The sequence below is a fragment of the Gordionus sp. m RMFG-2023 genome, chromosome 3 (genome assembly GCF_954871325.1).
Source record: "Gordionus sp. m RMFG-2023 chromosome 3, tfGorSpeb1-WG-v2, whole genome shotgun sequence".
Classification (NCBI taxonomy): domain Eukaryota; kingdom Metazoa; phylum Nematomorpha; class Gordioida; order Chordodea; family Parachordodidae; genus Gordionus; species Gordionus sp. m RMFG-2023.
Window position 1 is genome coordinate 26,937,142 of NC_088777.1, and position 21,715 is coordinate 26,958,856.

General features: G+C 30.4%; 1 protein-coding gene across 4 annotated transcripts in view; it reads left to right on the top strand.

Annotated features, from left to right (window-relative positions):
• The window catches only part of LOC135925874 (uncharacterized), a 131,273-nt gene that overhangs the window by 87,695 nt on the left and 21,863 nt on the right, over positions 1-21,715 (top strand). For all 4 annotated transcript variants that reach the window (XM_065461429.1, XM_065461426.1, XM_065461427.1 and 1 more), the window contains one exon: positions 7,175-7,293. In XM_065461429.1, coding sequence (XP_065317501.1) covers positions 7,175-7,293 — 119 coding nt within the window. The remainder of the gene's footprint in view (positions 1-7,174; positions 7,294-21,715) is intronic.

Genomic DNA, 21,715 nt, shown 5'->3' on the forward strand with positions numbered 1-21,715 from the left:
GGCATATTAACTGCTGATTTGAATTGACACACATTTAAATGAACGTATCATCAGTTTAGGTATTATATGACATACAATAACATAGTTTTTGTTGTGCCAAAGACTAATACAACTGATATTGGTGATGTTAATATTTAATTAAAATTAAAAAAATATAAATATATATTAAAATAATTTATAGGATAGCTCAAACCAAGAATGGTTTTTAATAAAATCTATCATTTTTTTGATAACCGGGCCATTGAAAAGTAATGAAAATTACTTTAGTCAAAGAAGGTAACGTCGTTACCTCACTCGTTACTTTTTGAAGGTGTAGGGTCGAGTACTGATTTCTCAGGTGCTATTTGTAAGCCCCATCCTTCGAGGGTGCAGCGCAATGATCGTGTAGACCATTTGACGTCGTTTTCATTGGGCCCGTATATTAGGATGTCATCAAGGTATACGTTGTAGTTGGCCTTCTTGACAGTCTTGGCGCAGGCATCCAGGATAATTGATTGGAGGCAGTAAGGGCTGAAGGACGCGCCCATGGGCAATACTTTATATCGGAAGTTGCTATTATTGAATTTGAAGCCGAAGAATTTTCTCACACTGCTCGAGAGGGGGATAGAGAAAAAGGCTGATCTAATGTCAATTTTGCAGGCATAAGATGCTTGATCAAGCTTGGCTGACATAAGAGGAATTGATTTGAGACGGAAAGGATAGTGCAGGAAGTTTTTGGATACTTCGGAGAAGTCGCTAATGACCCGAGGTGCACCATTCCCTTTTGGGATCACGAATAAAGGTGAGCATATTTGATCCTCGTCAGCTGGCTCAATGACATTGGCAACGATTAACTGCCTAACAATGTCGTGATATTTGTTATGCACCCCGCGCGAATATTGTGTTTAAAGTATATGTTATTATTATTGTTTATTTTTAGGTGGTAAATGCGCGGGCGGAACCCTCTTTCAGCGACTCTTTTAGTGAAGGGCGACATAAGTGGTCCTACGGTGAGTCTAGCATTGCTGATGTTGAGGCTGGGGCGGTCGGCGAGCTGTTCGTCAGAGAAGGTGCTTCTAGGACCCCCGACAACGATACCATTAAGGATACCGGGTATGTTGGGTGTGTTAGATGCTCCCACCTGGGGCATACCAGGTTCATCATCGGTGCTGTAGACAGAGTCTTGTAACGCCGTAATGATTGACTGAGCTTCGCTATCGTCCGCAGAGCTACTTGAAGGTAGCGAGTCAGAGAGGGGACTAGGTGTCCACCATTCGGGTATGCCAGAATCTTCTGATAAGAAGGAAGGGATATCCGACTCTGATCGTGGGCTAACGTCGGGGTTGTTGCACACAGGGGTATGATTGTTATCTATTGCAGAATCCGGTGCGTCACTGTCCCCGTCAGTGTCAATCGGCGAAAACATCTGATGCCTTAGCTCCCTAAGAAATTTATTTACCGTAGTTAGCCAGCTAGGGGGCTGCGATGTTCCCGTCCCGAGCCGGTGGGCCGTTGCTCGGACCGGTAACCCCTGGTTGTACCGGTGAGTTGATAGTTGAAGGAGGTAGAAGAGATAGTGGAAGAGAAGAGGGAGACGATAGTAGGGGTTTCGGAGGTACGACGAGTTCGCTACTTCCTTTTCTTACCCCTGGCGGGGGCCGCGTCCTTCCTTTCAGGGCGTTTCCGATAACTGGAGGTGGAGGGGCCTGCACGGCCCCTGTCTCGAAAGGGCGCGGGGTCCTGATAGACAGTAATGTTTTCCCCGCATAAGAATTTCTCTTGGTATGAAGCATCGTTATTCCTCGCGGTTTTCCAATTCCAATGAATGGCTAACGCCAGAACTCGAATCCTTTTTGCCTGAATTTTTAGCATTCTAATGTCAGATTCCGGCGACAGAATTTCTAACACTTCAGCGATGTGCTTGATCTCATGACGGTCTCTGTCATTGGCTTTGCATCTTGGCTCGAGGAGATCTTGTTGGAGGCCTGCCCACACTTTCATTAGTCTATCGTAGGCTTCGGCCGATGTCGCTGGGGGCTCGAGTTGTACCGGGGGCAACGTTGGGGGTGCGCCTGGTATCGTTGGCGGTGGAGGTGCTTCCGTGGTTTGCGTACCGATCACTTGGGGGCCCCTTTCTCTGGGGGTAGACGTGTGTCTAGGTGACGGGGTACGTTGTGGGCTGTCGGTCCTGGCCATTCACTTGCGTGGATAGGGCTGCCATGCGTTCGGATATGGCCTGCATAGCCGCGATAATGGCGCGGGTGCTCGGATCGACGGGGGCAGCATCCATTGAATTATCCGGCGTAAGAACGAGATTAGTGCCGTCTAAGTTCGGAGGCTGTCCTAGCGGTTGGTTAGCGATGTCAAGAGGTGGTCTATTACCCACAAAAGTTCCTTGAGTAATGCGTGGTCTAACCATAGATTCGGATTAATTTTTAGTACGAATAAAATTTACAGTACAAACAATAGAGAAATAAACAATATGTTCTTGGAAATTTTTCAAAATTATCATCAGCTTGAATGTTTGTGAATTTTTTTATTGTTAATTATGGACCAGACATTGACCTGGTGTGATTCACAAATTTACCTCTTTTTCTCTTAAATTTTAATATTTTTATAAAATATATTTATAATGTATATATATTTAGTACCATATATGAATTTCGGAGCTTAGAGATGACACCCTGGTTACCCATAGGCTTGGACAGCCGGGTGCTAAGGATACTTGTCCAATAAACAAAAATGAAGGAAATGAAACAAAAATATGACATGAAAGCTAGGGCGTTCCTTCCAAGCGACGCGCAGGGTGCAGACCTCCATCCTGCGAAAAGTAAAATAAAGTCTAATCCCACACAAATTGAAGGGAAAAATTTACAGTTCCATAGTACAACCAATTATTCTATATAGTTCCGAAACCAACCAAAGAATCAGACGAGAGAAGTTTACAAACTATGGAGATGAGAATATGAGGATGATTGCTGGGGTAACAAGAAAGGATAAGGTGCGAAGTACAAAAATACTAGGAAGTCTAAAGGTAGTGCCCATTAAGACTAAGATAATGGTGAACAGACTTAGGTGGTATGGGCACACAATGAGAAGGCCTATGAACTACACATGAAATAAGGTCGAGAGTTTTGGAAGTGATATGCAAACGTAAAAGAGGAAGGCCAAATCTTTAATGGGGCCATAAAGTTAGAGCCAATATGAAGAATATAAATCAGATAAAAGAGATAACATGAAGTGGAGAGAGATATTGAAAGAGACAACCAGAAAAGGTAGCTAAAAGAGAAAAAAAAATACAAACTAACTAATTACCCCTCAACCCCCTTCTTGACGGGTTATTAGCTAGTTATAATATAATTAAACAATACCTAATGTTTCTGGCACAGTATTCAACAAAAATAGTATTAAAATCAGATTTAATTTTAGTACAAAGTTAAGTTTTTTTTGATATTCAAAAAATTTTTCTAACCGGCTATGACTGAACTGTAAATACCTAGGTAAGCTATAAATACTGTAAACCGGAAATGCTTAGATAAAAATTATGTACTAGAAATCTGCAAATCACGGCGGCCGGTTCGGACTTAAATTTTTAAATATGATATCATTCATCACATTTTTCAAATAAATTATATTTTAAAATTTTTGCAAGAAACAAGGTGCTTATTTGTAGAATATTTTTTTTTCAAGTATTCTTTATAGAAGAGAATTACATTAAATTCTTACAACACATGAGAACATAATTCCTTACCAGAATCCATTTTTTTATCACTTGTGGGTAGTTGTAACTTTTACAATTGGTTTGAAAAATAATTTTAAATTTTGTTTGTCTTCCTTACATGATATGTCATGTTTTTAAAAAAGAGACTTTGATTGGATGACTAATTATAAAAATTCACAAATATTTTAAAAATGATCAAAAATTTACTCTGAAAATGAATAATTATTTTTATCCTCATCATCTTTATCAAGTGTTATTTGCAAGCATATATTACAAAAGACTATCTGCCGCAACCATGGTTCTCTTATTATTTGTGTCAGTTTTTAATATTAAGGATCCAAAATATTTCCATGCAAAAGAATTGCTTGCAAGGATATACTGTATTATTTCGTTACAGGATTTATAATGCTACATCCATTATAAATGTTTTAGTCCTGCTATTCTTATATATGTTATTATAGCAAAAAATATAAAGTATTAATTAAAATTTCCTACAAAAATTATGAAAGATCAAATCATTGAAACTCCAAATATAACTTTTAACTATATACAAAATACCATTCCGCAGGATTTTTACATCGGCGGCAGCGTGTTGAGCACCGACACTTTTTGGCGGTGACGTCGGCGTAGTCAAAATCACCGGTGGCGGCGTATTGGCTACGCACAGGTCTAACTCTAACTATTATTGGTTTAATGGGGAAAACTAATATATACCTTATTTGGAAATCGAGATTTACAGATAGTTTCCCAGGACAATTTTAGCCATGCCCTGGGTCAGAAGATCTATTTATTAGGGCTAAATTGAACCCTTTTTAATTCATGATTTTTTAGGAAAAGCGGTTTTATTTTATTTCTAGACAATATTACATTTTAAGGGGTTGAAATTATAAAAAGTTTCATGAGCCTAAATATTACATTTGTCAATTCTCGTTATTATTAAATTTATAATGACAAATCAAACAATTTTTTTTAAGATTTTGGTTTTTTTTATTCTTAGCCTTTTTTGGGCTTTCTTTTTAAAGGAAGAGAATGTTAAAGCCCATTGCCTATTTTTTTCTCCTTATTTTTTAAATAAAATTTGGATGAGGAAAGATTGATTCTGTTGTAATATAGTTCGCAAATTTATAATATTACACTAAAATTGTTTTTTTTTATTATTTTATATTGTTAATTGATTTTTATTTAACACGAGATTTTTTTATGTTACATTATTTCACCACTTTGGTATTTTTTTATTCTCATATAATATTTATTTTGCGAATTCGCTATAAAAAAATTATCGCTTCGAAATGTTATTTTTACTGCAAAATTCGAATTTACTTCAATATAATCACTATCTATTAACCTGTGTTTAAATTACTACCAACATAGTCTATTCGGTCTAATCTAACCTAATTCTACCAAATCAAACCCAAGTTAATCCCTACAGATTCTATCAAAACTAACAGACTCCTATTTTAGCTATTTCTTAAGATTTTTATTATCAGATAAAATCATATCGGGGGAAAACGATATAATTAGTTGATTGTACATAATCTAGACTATATTGTATTTAATGACAAAGTTTCGGAATCTAGTAAGGTTGTAAGTAATATGATGGGTTCAGTCAAATAGCATACAATTATCATTATTGAATATATGAGGATTATAGGGCTAAATACGGTAATAACAACTTCATATGGAATATTATATATAAGAAAAATTGATTTAAGTTGAGATTAATATCTATATATTAATAATTTAATCAACTTGATTATTTTAAATAAAATAGTAATACACGTAAACACCAGAATGGTTCTGAACCTAATCTAATGTCAAAACAGTTTTGTATAGATAATAAATTGTAAATCGAGGGTTCAAGGTAACTAAATAAAAAAAATAATTTCTTAAAATAATATATTTTATAAAAAAAATTCATGAAAAATAAAATAAAAATATCATTTTATTCGCTCTTTTCTTTTCAATTTTTTGAATCCATTTTGTAGGTAAAATTTTATAAATGATAATTTAATATTCTAATATAATAAGAGTTATCTTGTTTTTATATCTTTGGTTGACTTCAGCTATAAGGGTGATGTTTATATTTGAATTATAACTCGGTTACTTTTTTGTGTTTGATAAAACTATTGAAGAATTAATAAGTCACTAAATATTAACACAACCCACATATTTTGAACTTCTTTATCCTCCCTTATAAGGTATGATGCTAATTTTGGCAATTTTTTTATCAGTAATATTTTTTCACCTTTAACTCAAACATTTTAAGGCAATAGAATTTCCTAATTAATCACTAACTAATTGTTTGTTATATAAAATTAGTGTTTCGAAAAGTTTGGCTCATTTCACACTTAAATTGTGTCATAGTTTTCATTTTATTGTTTATAACCAGAGTTGGGCAGTACCGCGAATACTTGTATCTAAGATACATGTATCTTGTACTCAGTATCTTTTTGACATTTTTAATAAGATACTAGTATCTGTATCTAAGATTCTTTATTCTGAAAAGAATCTTGTATCTTTTTCATTTTTATTTTCTTGACAAAAGATACAGTTTTTTTTAATATTCATCGAGATCGGATATTTAAAAAATAGATCCGATTTGAAATTATCATTGTATTTTTGGTAAAATTTTACATATAACAGTATATATCTTATTTTCTTCGAGATTCTTGTATAATTTCCTTATTTTTTTTTAACCATATTTTAAATATACTGACAATCAAAATTAGCTGGAAAATTTACAACTAAATCTATACGATTATAATATTTAAGTTTGTTTATATTTTTTACTTTTCGATTAACTTTTTATTTTTGATTAACTTGATATAACATATTTGCTTTTTCATATACATTGAATATAAATTATTGTGATCAAAAACTTATTATAACCCTCGCAAGTTACCACTTCTAATTTCATCATGATTACTAATTAATATCCTTCCCTCATTACCACTTCTAATTTCATCATGATTACTAATTAATATCCTTCCTTCACGTAATGTAATGTTTAATTTTAACATGTAACATACACGTTTTGGTTTTTTTGTTTTTAAACCGGAGCATGTAGTATAATGTAGAGCGTTTGTTAGTCTAAGAGGTGCTTATTTTTTGAGAAACGAAAGCATATCTTTTAAACTACAAATTTTGAAAATAATTTATGTCGAATATTTATTTAGTCCCAATTATTATAAAAAATATGTTATATTATGGTATCTTTTTTTCAGTTCATTTATTTCCATATTTAAAATGTATTTCTAGTTACTTTTAAATATAATGGTAACTTATTAATTTTTTTAAATATATTTTAAAATGTAACTTATAACTAGTTATCTGTCAAAAGTAACTTTTAACAACACTAGTTACTACCTCCTTATCTTGACAATTTTAGGGTGGTCCCTGCCAATCCAAAAAAATGAGTTTGAATATATTACTTTTATTGTATTATTATATAAAATGTATATTAATTATGAATAGGTGTCTGGTGGCAATTCCTAATCAGTTATACTGGTTCGGCGAATATCACCCTTTCCACTAAGATAAATCTAATGAAACTTAAAAGCAAATTAGCCGACGACCTCACTGACCAAGAACAGGTTATATTGGATAATAAATATTATGATAATTATACTTTTGAATGCAAACGTTTTGTATGCAAACCAGTCACCAAAGTAAAATGAAAGTTTGAAAATGATATCTTAAGCTTTTATATATATTTTAGCCACTGATGCTTTGGTAGTAATTGAATTATTCCGCTTGAAGCACTGTAAATTCATTTTTTTTCAACTCGGGAATTTTTATTTTTGGTCAGGCCCGAATTTTTAATTTTATTTTAGACCCGAGTCCGGCCTGAAATTTTTAATTAAAAATATAAATTGAACCTATTTTTATGAAATTAAAATCTCTGACATAAAAATTGTTATATTATACTTGATAAAACAAATAATTTTCTATATAATTTATGTGATTTTTGTAAAATATTTTTCAAGCTTGTCCCGATTTTTAATTTTTAGACCCGAGCCAGACTTCGCAGGGCTTTATCGTGCTATGCCTTTTAAGTAGCAGTCGATAGCCATACTATCTTTATAAAAAATTATCTAATTAACAGAGTAGTTAAAAGATACATTTTAAATGTATCAATATTGGCCTAAAGGGTATCTAACTTATGAATACAATTATTTTACGCATTTTCGATATATTATTATACCTAGTGATAAATGGTTCGGTTTGAATTTTATCAGATTGTTATATGCAATAGTATCCACATATTATTTTGGATAGGGAGTTTCTGTTCTCAGTGCTGAAACTCTATTTTGATACTTGGGAATGGCCGTTTAAGGGCCCATAGTGTGAATGGACAAAGTTGCCCACTTTCTGGCTCTGTTCCCTCTATATTGATAGGTTGTTAAAAACTCCTATTCTAAGGATGTATGGTCAGTTTTTCTTTTATTCAGCTACACCTTTCTAAATTCCTGTTGTGAATGGTAAATTTTGCACTGGAATATTAAACTAGCACCTTCTAATATTAATCATGAACCCCATGATATCATAATTCACCCCTGCAACAAAAAACAGGATGATTTAAAATTTAAAGTGAATCTAATCGATAATAAAATAAATAACCTGGACATAAATCCTTCACTGACAGCCTTGGACTTGTAATTAACCAAACCAAAACCTAATATCAATCAATACGATTCCATTTAATGTTTTTGATTTATTTTAAGCATGCCTCCTTGAAAAATTTATCTCATTTGGGCTCTCCCATTCGTAAGGAGTCAGTAAAATCTCTTTTTTTTAGCAATATGGACGATATTTTTAAAAATTTTAAATACATGCTTTCCTGTCTCGGCTTACAAGGCCTTTTTCCTAAATTATAATTTTTTTTTCTAAAATCCTTTACTCCTTACATTCCGATTAATATTTTTAGAGAGGGTGCATCTAGTGAGATTCGAAACCAGGATAAAAGTCTTTTTTAGTAACTACTTAAACATAGTTCACCGACACAGCTTGGTATCAAGCCACACTTCCTTCCATACATGGCGATCTTGTATAAGATCCCCACTGTTGATTTAAATTTGTGCGTTAATTGCTAGCCACCTACATGCACGTAGATTAATTGACCAACATCTGTTAGTTCTCGATCCATTTTTTAATATCGCTAGGACGGAGTAGTCAAAATCCGTCACAACTACAATCATATTTCCGAAATCTGTGAAACAGAAGGATTGGGATTAGTGTTGTTAAACGGTTCATTTTGAGCCGATTTTTAAAAACGGCTAACTCAATATTTTATTAGGAAAAATATCATGCAAGTCTTAAGATATTGCTCATAGGTGGCCAAGGTTTGAACATCTATAACGAAATCTCGAGGCTTAGACAATTTTTTTCTGGCTAAAATATTTAGTTCGCCGTTTTTAAAAATCGGTTTAAATCAAGTCGTTCAACAACACTAATTGTGATCTACCACTTATGAAAAACTCTGTCGATTACCTTATTTCGAGTCTTTCACTTTGAACTTATGATAAAGGATCGGCGATATGAATTTTTAGATGTCATTCCATCTAGTAATCTAAACTTGAATTGGATAACCTGAGCTTCGCTATTCTCTATGTAACAGGCTCAACATTCACTCTCATTACCAAGATGCAGCATATGTCATACAGATGATGACAATATGACGCTGCATTCTTTGCATTGCAATCGTAATCCCGGTCGGCAAATATTTGAGGTGCGATCAAATCATATCTCCTATACTTAGGTCAACTGGTTTTCCTACCTCACTGGAACCTTCTGATCTCTTTCTCGATGGTAGGCGTCCTGATGGAATCACACGAATTTCATGATAAGAAGGAAAGTTTTTAATATGGGATTTTTCTTGTCTCGTCATGAACTCTCCTTCTAATTTTAACAAAGACGCTCTGAATATATCGCAAAATTTTAAGATAACGAAATACAGCACTGATTATTCTAATTACATATTCATGCCAATCATTTGCTCCAGTTTAACGACATATGGGGATTTGACTAAAAAAAATTAAAGACGTCAGCCGCCAAATCAGGAAAAATTCTGGGTAACCTTGTGAATGCTTTTACTTCGACTGAGTCGAGTCGAATTAGTCGAAAACTGAGTCTAAGTTTTGGGTCGAAAAAATCGACCCAAACTGACTTGAGTTATGAACTCGAGTCGTGAACTCAAGTCGTGAACAAGTCGACTCAAGTCGTGAACTCAAGTCGTGAACAAGTCGACTCAAGTCGTGAACTCAGTCTATATACTTGAGTCAACTAGAGGACAAATATTTTTATAAACTTGAGTCGTCGACTAGAGGACGAATATTTCAAATTAATTATTAATAATAAGATTTGTTCTGTTTTTACATTTTTTTATTTTAGACTTCCAACTTGAGATTTAAATAGGAATTATATACTTTAGTCAACTAGAGGATGAATAGTTCTATAAACTTGATTCGACTAGAGGACGAATATTTCAAATTAGTTATTATTAATTAAGATATTTGTTGTTTATTACTTTTTTTTATTTTAGACTTCCAACTTGACTTGCAAATAGGAATTATATACTTGAGTCGACTAGAGGACAAATAGTTTTCTATGAACTTGAGTCGACTAGAGGGCGAATATTTCAAATTAGTTTTTATTTATTAAGATATTTGTTCTGTTTTTTACATTTATTTACTTTAGACTTCCAATTTGAGTTATGAATACAAAATATATACTTGAGTCGACTAGAGGACGAATAGTTATACTTATATGATATAAACGTGAGTCGACTAGAGGACGAATATTTCAAATTTTTTTAATTAAGATATTTGTGATCTATTTTTTACATTTATTTACATTAGACTTTCAACTTGACCATGAATACGAAATATATAATTGAGTCGACTAGAGGACGAATATTTCAAATTAGTTATTATTAATTAATTTATTTGTTCTGTTTTTACACAGGATAATTATAATGACCAATACTGTTTGTTAGCTGTTTTAATTTTCCACCTATTAAAATAAGCTTAAAATTTTAATGTAATGTGTACCTGGACCACCTGCTAAAACACAGTTTTTAGTTCGTAAGAAAGCAAATCTACTCAGACCTAACTGTATATCGTTATGAGTCTCTCTAAAGTGAATGAAAAGTTCTTTAATATTACATAAAATTAGCCTTTTCTGCACTTGATATTTTCCTATTTACATATAAAATTATTTTTGCCTGCATAAGTAGTGTTGTTAATTGGTTGGTTGTGTAGAGCCCAGATCCGGTGTTTGGGTCTAAAATATCCACAAAACCAGCTCTGAGCACGAACCCCGAGCACAGACCCGGCGTTCAGACCCAAGGTCCAGATCCGGATAGATGGCACAAAGGTTTAGACATCTATTATCGAAAACTCGATGCTTAGACAATTGTTTTCTGGTTAAAATATTGATTTAGCTTTTTTTAAAAATCGGCTCAAAAAGAGCCGTTTAACACTAATGGAAATCCTGTTCACATTATTTAATAAGTATATATTTTATTATATCATTGAAAACAAACTCCCTTTTTTGCTTAAAAATACAACTAAAGCATTATAGGTAAACCGAATGCTAGACTCAATTTACAATTTTTATTATTTTTTGATAGCCCTTTAGAGAATATTTTTACTTACAATATGATATATAATTAGTTTTTGAGATATAAGCATTTTAAAAATTTTACAGATTTGAGCCCCTATATCTCAAGAACCAGGTGTTATAGCGAGCTAAAATAAACTGCTTTCTCATTTATTTACCCTTCTAAATAATTCCAGAAAAAATGAAATAAAGGCCATGGATAAAATTTAATTTTAACTATTTTATATAATTATTTTTTTTGCAAAATCCTGTCTGATACATTTTTTATATTTTTTATTTATTTTATAAACAGACAAAGTTAGATCATGTTTTTTTTTCAAATAATATTTTATTTTTTGTTTATAAATTTTTTTATGTACATGATGAGAATTTATTTTTTAGGTATAGAAATTAAAATATAAATCATTTTTGGTTGTTGCTATTGTATTATTTTTTTATAATATTTTTTATTTAAAATACTTTTCTATAATTCAAAGATTCAAACATTAATAATATAAGAAGTAATTATGGTCTAATCAACAAATTCTTGAATAATATAAGAGATATATAAAATAGTGATGTTTTGGACGGCCTGATTAAGATTTTAGCCAAATTAATATTATGCAAGATTGGAGATTTGGCAAATAGAGGTAAAAACCCTGCCATATATGTGTAAAATCTACAGGCTTACAAAATATAATTTTGGTTATAATCTTAATTGGGCCGTTCAACAATGCTAATATAAAACAGCTAAAAATTTATTATTAATACTTTCTAATTTTCGTGAAGAGCTTAAATTCGAGCATAAATTTATTTGATCAAAATTATTCCTCAATAATTTAAGAGATATAGAACTTAGCTAAAAAGTTATCTAATATTTTTTAATTTTTAAGAAGACTTATTTAGGACACAAATTATTTCTTCTGCTTAATTAATATTTCCTCAATAAAAAAAGTTTTTAAATTTAATATTCTTATTTAAAATTTTTTACATAAAAAATTCTTTGAATCTCCTATAAAAATACGAATCAAATCAAATATTTACATAATTCGTGTTTTGAATCGAATAATTATATTATTCGTATTAGTACGAATTAAATAATTCCTTATTCGTATCCGTTCGAATAATGATAACATTATTGGATTTGATTCATCGAATATTCGATGCCAAAAATTAAATTCTTCAAAAATATATTCAAAAAAGATATTAAAATTTAATAAGTGATTTATAGATGTTGAAAATAAAAGTAAAAACTTTTCAAGGAACTTTTAAATACTTAAGAATCATGTCAAATATTTCTGAATAATTTGAAATATTAACAAATAATTTGGAATATTTAATTACCAATAATTTCTAATATTTATAAATTATTTCAAATAATTCGATCGAATAATAAATAGATAAAAAAAAATATTCCACAGATAATATATTTTCTTTATTCGATTCGAATCAAATAATTTTTTTATTCATAAAATACGAATCTTATGAAATAAAAATTGAATAGTGAATAATTCGTTTTAGGTATAATTAATTTTATTTTTTGTTAAATTTTACTCAATTTTATACAAAAGAAAATGATGATATTAAAGTTCGAATTCAATATACTGATACAGAATTTTATTTAAAAAAAATAGGGGTTTTGAAATCTTTATGATTCTAAAACGAGAAACGATTATATTTTCTTTAAAATAATTCTTTGTATTACACAATATTTATTTATTTTGTAAACATAAAATAACTTTTTAACATAATACAATAAATAAGATACAATATATATAAATAAAATATTTTATATATTATATCTCTAAATCCCTCCTTCCTCCGTCTCTCTCTCCCATTTTGTTATTATTCTATTCTTAAGCTTATTTTTTTTAAAATATTATATTTCTTATTGTTATTTATTAGTTTGATTTTGCGCCTAGCTGGCACCACTAATTTTTTGTATATTTTTTTTACAATTACTAAAATAAATAACTCACATTTTAAACTTTTTATTAATTATATTTTTTTATAATAAAATATTAATATAATAAAAAAAAATAACTTAATGCATCGGCATTTATATTATAAAAATTTTTAAAAATAATTTTTTTTTAAAAAAATTCCCTCCTCTACCACAATTTTGTAAATTTCCCCCTTTTTATTTTTGGTAAATTTTTTAAAAATAATTTATTTTTTGGTACATGATCTTTCTGGAAAGGGGTTAAAAAATGATTTTTAAGAATTTTATTTAAAATTGTTAAGAAAATATTTGAAATGTCAAGGTATGGAAAAATTTATTTTAAAAAAAAACAAATCAATCTTAAAATTTACCCGCTAAAAAAATGAAATAGGTTTACTGTCAACTCATTCAAAAAATTTATACAGACTTATCCTAGCCCACAATAGGAGTATCCAGGATTTTTCAAAGTTAGCGGTGGGTTGTAGGGTAATAATTATATAGCAGCTTAAGTCAATTTTTAGCAGGCTATAAAAATCGGCTAAACCTAGTTTTTAGCCTAAAGCTATCACTTTGACCTTGGGATTTTTTCTTTGAAATATAGCGGCTCAGATTGAAAGAAACAAATATAAATTATAACGCCTTAATGTTAACGGACTTTCTCCGGCAGGCGCTTATAGATTGAGCGGACATTTAGTCATTACCCAACTATAGTTGTGGGTGGGAGGCTTACCCGCTCATAACCCTCTAAACACGTGACAAAAAATGCATTAATTATATTTTTGACTCTAAGCGTTCATTCTTGGTCTTGATGAGTATGACTTGGTCTGGGGGGTAGATGAAGAAGGGGGGGGGTAAAAAATAAGTTTTTTTGATATGGGTATCAAATAAAAGGTAATTAAAATATGTTTTTATTATAATAATAATCACTTTAAGCGGGTGATTCTAAGTTTTGGGGGTCAGGAATATTTTTAAAAACATAAAAATCGATATGGATATCAAATAAAAGCTAATTTAAATATCTTTTGACTGAAAACATTCATTCTTGGTCTTGATTTGTATGACTTCGTCTAACATTTAATTTATATATTATAGAAATTTTAGAAAAATTCTGACGTCCTAAGCCCTAGACCCGACCATTTACTGTTATTTAATATTATAGTCTTAAGAGGTTTCATTTATATTATATTTGATTTTTTAATATCAAACTATTATTTTTTAACCCTCTCTACTCCGGACCTAATCCAACCCATTAAGAGACCAAGAGTGAATACTAATATTTTAGTAGAAAAATATTTTAATTAGCTTCTATTTAATAGTCCCATTTTTAAGTTGATAAAAATATTCCTGACCCCCCAAGACCTAGACGAGCCCGCTTAAAGTGATTATTATTATATTACAATAAAGAAATATTTTAATTACCTTTTATTTGATAACAATATCAAATAAATTATTTTTTTAACACCCCCCCCCCCTCCCCCCTTTCATTCATTTTCCAGACCAAGTCATACCCATCAAGACCAAGAATAAATGCTTTCAGCCAAAAGAAATTTAAATTAGTTTTTATTTGATACCCATATCGATATTTTATGTTGATAAAAATATTCCTGACCCCTCAAAACCTATACCCGCCCCCTTTAAGTGATTATTATTATTATAATAAAAAGATATTCTAATTACCTTTTATTTGATACCCATATCAAAAAAACTTATTTTTTACCCCTCCCCCCTCTTCATCCACCTTCCAGACCTCATACCCATCAAGACCAAGAATGAATACTTTCAGTCAAAAGAAATTTAAATTAGCTTTTATTTGATACCCATATCGATTTTTATGTTTATAAAAATATTCCTTAACCCCCAAGACATAGACCCACCCGCTTAAAGTGATTATCATTAATACAATAAAAAAATATATTTTAATTAACTTTTATTTGATACCCATATCAAAAAAACCTATTTTTTACCCCCCCCCCCCTGACCAAGTCATACCCATCAAGACTAAGAATAAATGCTTAGAGTCAAAATATATTTAAATTAGCTTTTATTTGATACCCATATCAAAAAAACTAATTTTTTTATCCCCCCCTCTTCACCCACCCCCCAGACCAATTCATACCATCAAGACCAAGTATGAATGCTTAGAGTCAAAAGATATTTAAATTAGCTTTTATTTGATACCCCTATCAAAAAAACTTATTTTTTTACCCCCCCCCATCTTCATCCACCCCCCAGACCAAGTCATACCCATCAAGACCAAGAATAAATGCTTAGAGTCAAAAGATATTTAAATTAGCTTTTATTTGATACCCATATCAAAAAAACTTATTTTTTTACCCCCCTCTTCACCCACCCCCCAGACCAATTCATACCGTCAAGACCAAGAATGAATGCTTAGAGTCAAAAAATATTTATTTTTTTACCCCTCCCCCCTTCACTCACCCCCCAGACCAAGTCATACTCATCAAGACCAAGAATGAATGCTTAGAGTCAAAAGATATCTAAATTAGCTTTTATTTGATACCCATATCAAAAAAACTTATTTTTTACCCCCCCCCTCCCATCTTCGTCCACTCCCCAGACCAAGTCATGCCCATCAAGACCAAGAATGAATGCTTAGAGTCAAAAGATATTTAAATTAGCTTTTATTTGATACCCATATCAAAAAAACTTATTTTTACCCCCCCCCTCTTTAACCACCCCCCAGACCAAGTCATACTCATCAAATCATCATCATCTCAAGACCAAGAATGAATGCTTTGAGTCAAAAGTTATTTAAATTAAATTAGCTTTTATTTTACAAAAAAGAAGATTTAAAATTCTTATCAAAGCAAATTTTGCTTAAAATTTGGGCTTGAAAATCATTAATTAATTGTAACAAACAAAAATATACACAAACACAATAATACAATAACACTAATTCTAAATACTCGTCCTCTAGTTGACTTAAATTCACGACTCAAGTTGAAAACTCATGTTCTCGACTCGAGTTGACTTGAGTTCACGACTTGAGTTCACGACTTGAGTTCACGACTCGAGTCGACTTGAGTTCACGACTCGAGTCGACTTGAGTTCACGACTTGAGTTCACGACTCAAGTTCACGACTAACGACTTCAGACTCTGAGTCGGAGTCGGGTGAACTCGACTTTTTAACCACACTAAGGCAGGGGATCGCGATAGCCATTCTGAAGACTAATTATATTTGTTTTATTAATTCGATCTATCCTGATGATTAGGGAGATATTTTCTTTTTAAATAAATATGCTGGTTTATATAGCTATAATATTTTTTAACATTATTATATTCGCTCTTAATTATTTTTTATTTTCCCTTATTTGTGTTCGAAATTGTCATTTTGTAAATATGATTGGTATAATAAAATAAAATAATTTATAAACTCAATATTATATCCAGAAAAATATTACAAGCCTGAAAATTTTGGGCATAGATGCCACAAAGGTTTGGACATCTATTAGAGAAATCTGGCTAATGACTTAGTCATTTTTAAAAAACATTAATTATACTAAACCTATAAAGTTTGCATAATAATGTCAAAATTTAGAAACTATTGTTAAATCTCAATTTTTTTTAAAGCAAATCATAGTGGTTCTAAAATAAACATGTAAAACATGCATATAGTTAAGATCCCAATATATAAGATCATATTATTAAATAGATCTGATAACATCTAGTGTATAAATAGGTCTATGAATATTTAAATTAAGAATCTAACTTTAGCACTTTATTCACATATTCTATATTGTATTGATTCATATTTATAATGACATTCATAAATAAGTTACTATCAAGGACTTCTACTACAAGGTGGAGGGGGGGTGGGGTGACACAAGATTGTAATTGAAAATGGAGGAGGTATATAATTAAAACGTTATCGTCATTAAGTAAGAATGGAGGGGGGGGGGTTAGTTTTGATTGAATTTCTTTTATTTGATAATTTTGATTTGGTGGTAGGAGGAAAGGAGTAAAATTTTTAGGTTAATATCGTCATTGATTTAAAGGGGGGGGGCGTAGAAAGGCAATTAATATCTTTGCTATCAGCTAGTATGAAACATCTCGAATGATGTGCAGTGTAATAATATCCCATCTTAGGTGAAGACCCACTGCAATTCTTAATTTTTTAATCATTTAACAACATCCTTAAACTCTGACTAGGTAAAGCATCAAGCTAGTGATGCCATTTTTTTTATTTTGATATAAACCTAGCCAAGGGATATCATTAGATGGGATGTTAGATATATCGATTTAAAATTTTATTTTATTTTATACCTAACGGCAAAAAAAAGATTTTATTTTTAGTTTACATTATCGTTAAAATTGACAATTTACATTTTATTATTTTATCACTTAAGTTAAATTCAATTTTAAACGAAGAACATCTTATTTTCGTTTTGCGACTGATTATTTTTTTATGATTTATTTATTTTTCAATGGATGTATAAAGAACATTTTATTGTAAAACTTCAGATTTATATATAAGAACATTTTTTGTAAAATTAGTGATTATTTATATTGATATTCAATGTTTCACAATGAGTAAAAATAGAGAAAAATATTACAGACTACAAATTTAATACTAAACCAACATGGATATTAGATTACAACCTAAATAATACCAATTCAGCATTATGGCATCTGTGGGAATCGAACTCACGCCTCCGAGGAGAACAATTGTCATACTAATTCAGCATATTGGCTAGCGGACTCCGAGTTCTTTTTCTTTGAAGGCGAACATAAACATTTATTATCATATCAGATTGGATATATAAATAAATTAATTAAGATTTTTTGATGTCCAAGACCACTAAAGGTGACATTGAAGTAACCATCAGTTTACCTAAGGACGAGACAGAGGTCTCCTTGTCTTTTCCGAAATATCTCGGCGATATGCACTCTTATATTGCCAAAGGACATATTTGAAGTTAGTAAGCTTAGCAACAGAAATAAGGCTATTCTATTAACTAATAATTTACCTGAAGGTATTTACCAAAAGGTCAGGGCCATTTCAATAGATGAGGAGTTCAAGTATCCAGACATTGTTATAAATAAGCTATAGCTTTTATATCCATCTAAAATTAGGGATATAAAAATTATTGGAAAAGTTTGCCGACTGGGTGGCAAGGATTTGTAAATGAGGAAACGAATGTAATTTTAATTTTGACAAATCGATTGAAAATTAAAGTCTCATCTTATTCAAAAACCATTAGATATAAATTAGAGAAAGGTACTTATACAAATGTTGAATTAATAAACTTAGGCAGTAAATTAGAAGATATCGATACAGATACTGAGAATAGTTTAGCCATTAAAACAGATAACAAATGCATAGCTGAGGAATAAGTTAAACAGTTTACGAGTGCTATAAATAAGTTTCATATAGACAAACAACTCATACAGTATGACATTAACCACGTTCAACAGTGGCCGATCTCGTCCTGAAAATCTATGATTTAACGATCAATTACCAATGTTACAACAGACACGATTATCAAGACAGGTTTCAAACTTATCAAAGACCTTCCTACGATGATCACCAAAGATACAACACGAGTTATAGAAATAATTTCAATCAATATAGTAACGGAAATATTTTAAAAATAATGACCAAAACAATTAATTTTAACAATAATAACAGACAAACTAATGACAGTCAAAACAATTATGATAGAAATGGAAATTTTAACAAAAACAACAGACAAACATATGACATTCAAAACAATTATCATAATAGATCGAACCTAAGATTCAACAACAGAGGCAACAATGTACGCAATAAAAACTATAATACCTATAGAAATCAAAACAACACACAATATAGACAAAATATGAATCAACAATACTATTATAAATTTAATGATGAAAACAACAAGAATCATATATTAGATGGTAGTAAGATAAACACAATTAATTTTGAAGAAATGGAAAATGACAAAAGTGACGACATAAATAAAGATTAAGATTTGCTAAACATAAGTGTTAACAGTTTGGATGAAGGTCTTAAAGAAAAAGAGAATAACGCATACAAAGTGACACTTAAACTTAATAACGTAGCAACGACGATGCAAGTAGATACATGCACAAGATATACAATCATACCCCATCTTGTAGCTAATAAAATAGGCATCAAAAACGAGAAGAAATCTCACATCTAATTAATGGACTATTAAGGCACATTAAAAAATATGGAAGTCTACATTGTGGAGAGTACGAAAGGCTCGTTGCTTGGTAGGGTGTCGCTTAACCCGTTTAATGGTATCTTAAAGAAATTAGTAGGGAATAATGATAATAACTATAATGATAAACCTGTGCAACCATTGAAATGTGAGAAAATGGCAGGCATGATTTCCATCTAGAAATTAAAAATAATAATTCGTGTGATAAATGTAATTCGGAAGTCAAAGTCAATAAAAGGAGAGGCGATGTTATAAAAAATTGAACTCATATAAAAAGGATAAATAAAATAATATAAAATGAACCTAATGTATTAAAAGATTGCCTTTTCAAATCAGACAAAATAGTTATTCAAAAAACCTTAAAAAAAATACTAGAAGATGTACATGTTAGACATCTGGTAGCAGATAATCCAACACCGAGACCGGAAAGAATACTAAACAAGCCTGAGAGGTTCAGAGATCTTATCATGTCTGTTGGCGAGACATTAAAAAGATCTCAGTGTGTAAAATACTTAGAAAAATACATGATAAACAATATACATTAAATAAAATTTCAACGTTATCAAAATTCAAATGTAAAACTGTTAAAATATGATTAAGCTCATATAAAATTAAAATTACTAAAAGGTGATATAACTTACACGCGCCAAATAAATATTAAATAAACGTTAAGAAAAATATAAAACGCGACTACAATTAAAATGCATGTAAAACAATTTGTATAATTTAATTATTCCGACACAATTCAATCATTCCTATTCATTCTAAAATCATTCGTTTACTAAAATCTTCGTGCATATAAGATAACAAACAATGATAATATATAACGAGAACGAGGACAAATTGGATACGTTTTATAGAAGGATGACAACAATGACAACGTTAACGTTAAACAAAATTGACAACAAGTAAGCAAACCGTTAAGCAACGATTTTAGCAACTTACGCACAAGATCAAGAACATAAAATCTTTTTTTAATGCCCAAGGAGAACTTAGGCGGGGTTTCTTTAAAGGGTGGAATGCAGGGATCCAAACCGAAACAAATATCGGTTCGGTTCGAACCTCTAAAAACCGGTTTGAACATTTTTGTATTCAAATCTACATTCGAATTATGTATAGGGAGGTATATTTATTTTATTTCATCATAATAAAAAACACACATACCTTCATTTTTATTAATTGCATATTATAAATAATATTTAAATTATAAATCACACAAATAAATATCAATGATTAATTTTAATATGAACAATATTTAATTTATTTACTTAAAATTTTTTTATTATGCTGCAATTAATATATTTTCAAGATTCGTCTCAATCAAATTACATCTATAAAGAGATAGTATAAATTTAATTGTTGAAAATAAATCTTTCAACACTAACTTGAGTAACTGGCACTGCCAGTATGATATCAAACAATTTACATAATTCTGGGCATCGATTGCTCTGATTTCTCTAATAGTTTAAAATATTCATAGTTTTATTTAACCTAGGTTCTTTAATTAACTATAATATTTATTTCTTTGATTATATTTTACCAAACACTTTAGATTAAATATTTTGAGAATTAATTTTAATTTTTACCACGGCTTCTACTATAGTTTAAGAATTTTTTTAAAACCGCTATCATCGATTAATTTGAATGGTCTGCCATTAAAAGTGACCAACTCAGTACAATCATCGATTATTATTTTTTATTCAGTTTTACTGATATTGTTTGTTCTTTTAATGCTTCTTCTATCGTCTGTTGGCTTGATGACATCTTAAATTTTTTTTATTTTATTAGGCTTTTGTTGTGATATTTTGTTAATTTTATCAAATTCTAGATGGTGGTTTTTTTTGTTAGGCTCAAGATTTATGATGGCCTTTCATATTTATTTAACAATCAGTAATATTACATTTTGATGTGTCATTTATAATAATATATATAAATAATTTATATATTGGATTTAATTTTCTCTAGGCATTATTTATAAGCTTAAAATATTTAAAAAATGCTGTAAAATGGTAATGTACTAAAGTTTATAAAAATTATGACTGACACTTATCAATCAAATGTGATTGATAATAATCTTTAAAACAGTTCGAATATAATTAAAATTTTTGCAATATACTAAATAACTTACACATTATTTTATAGGCATAAAATTATGAGGCTTGAACCGGTTCAGAGACATTTTAGCGGTTCGGTTCAGGTTCGGCTAGAAATTATTTTAGCGGTTTAGGTTCGGTTTAGTTTTGATAAAAAAATACCGGTTTTTAGCGGTTTAACGGTTCGGTTTG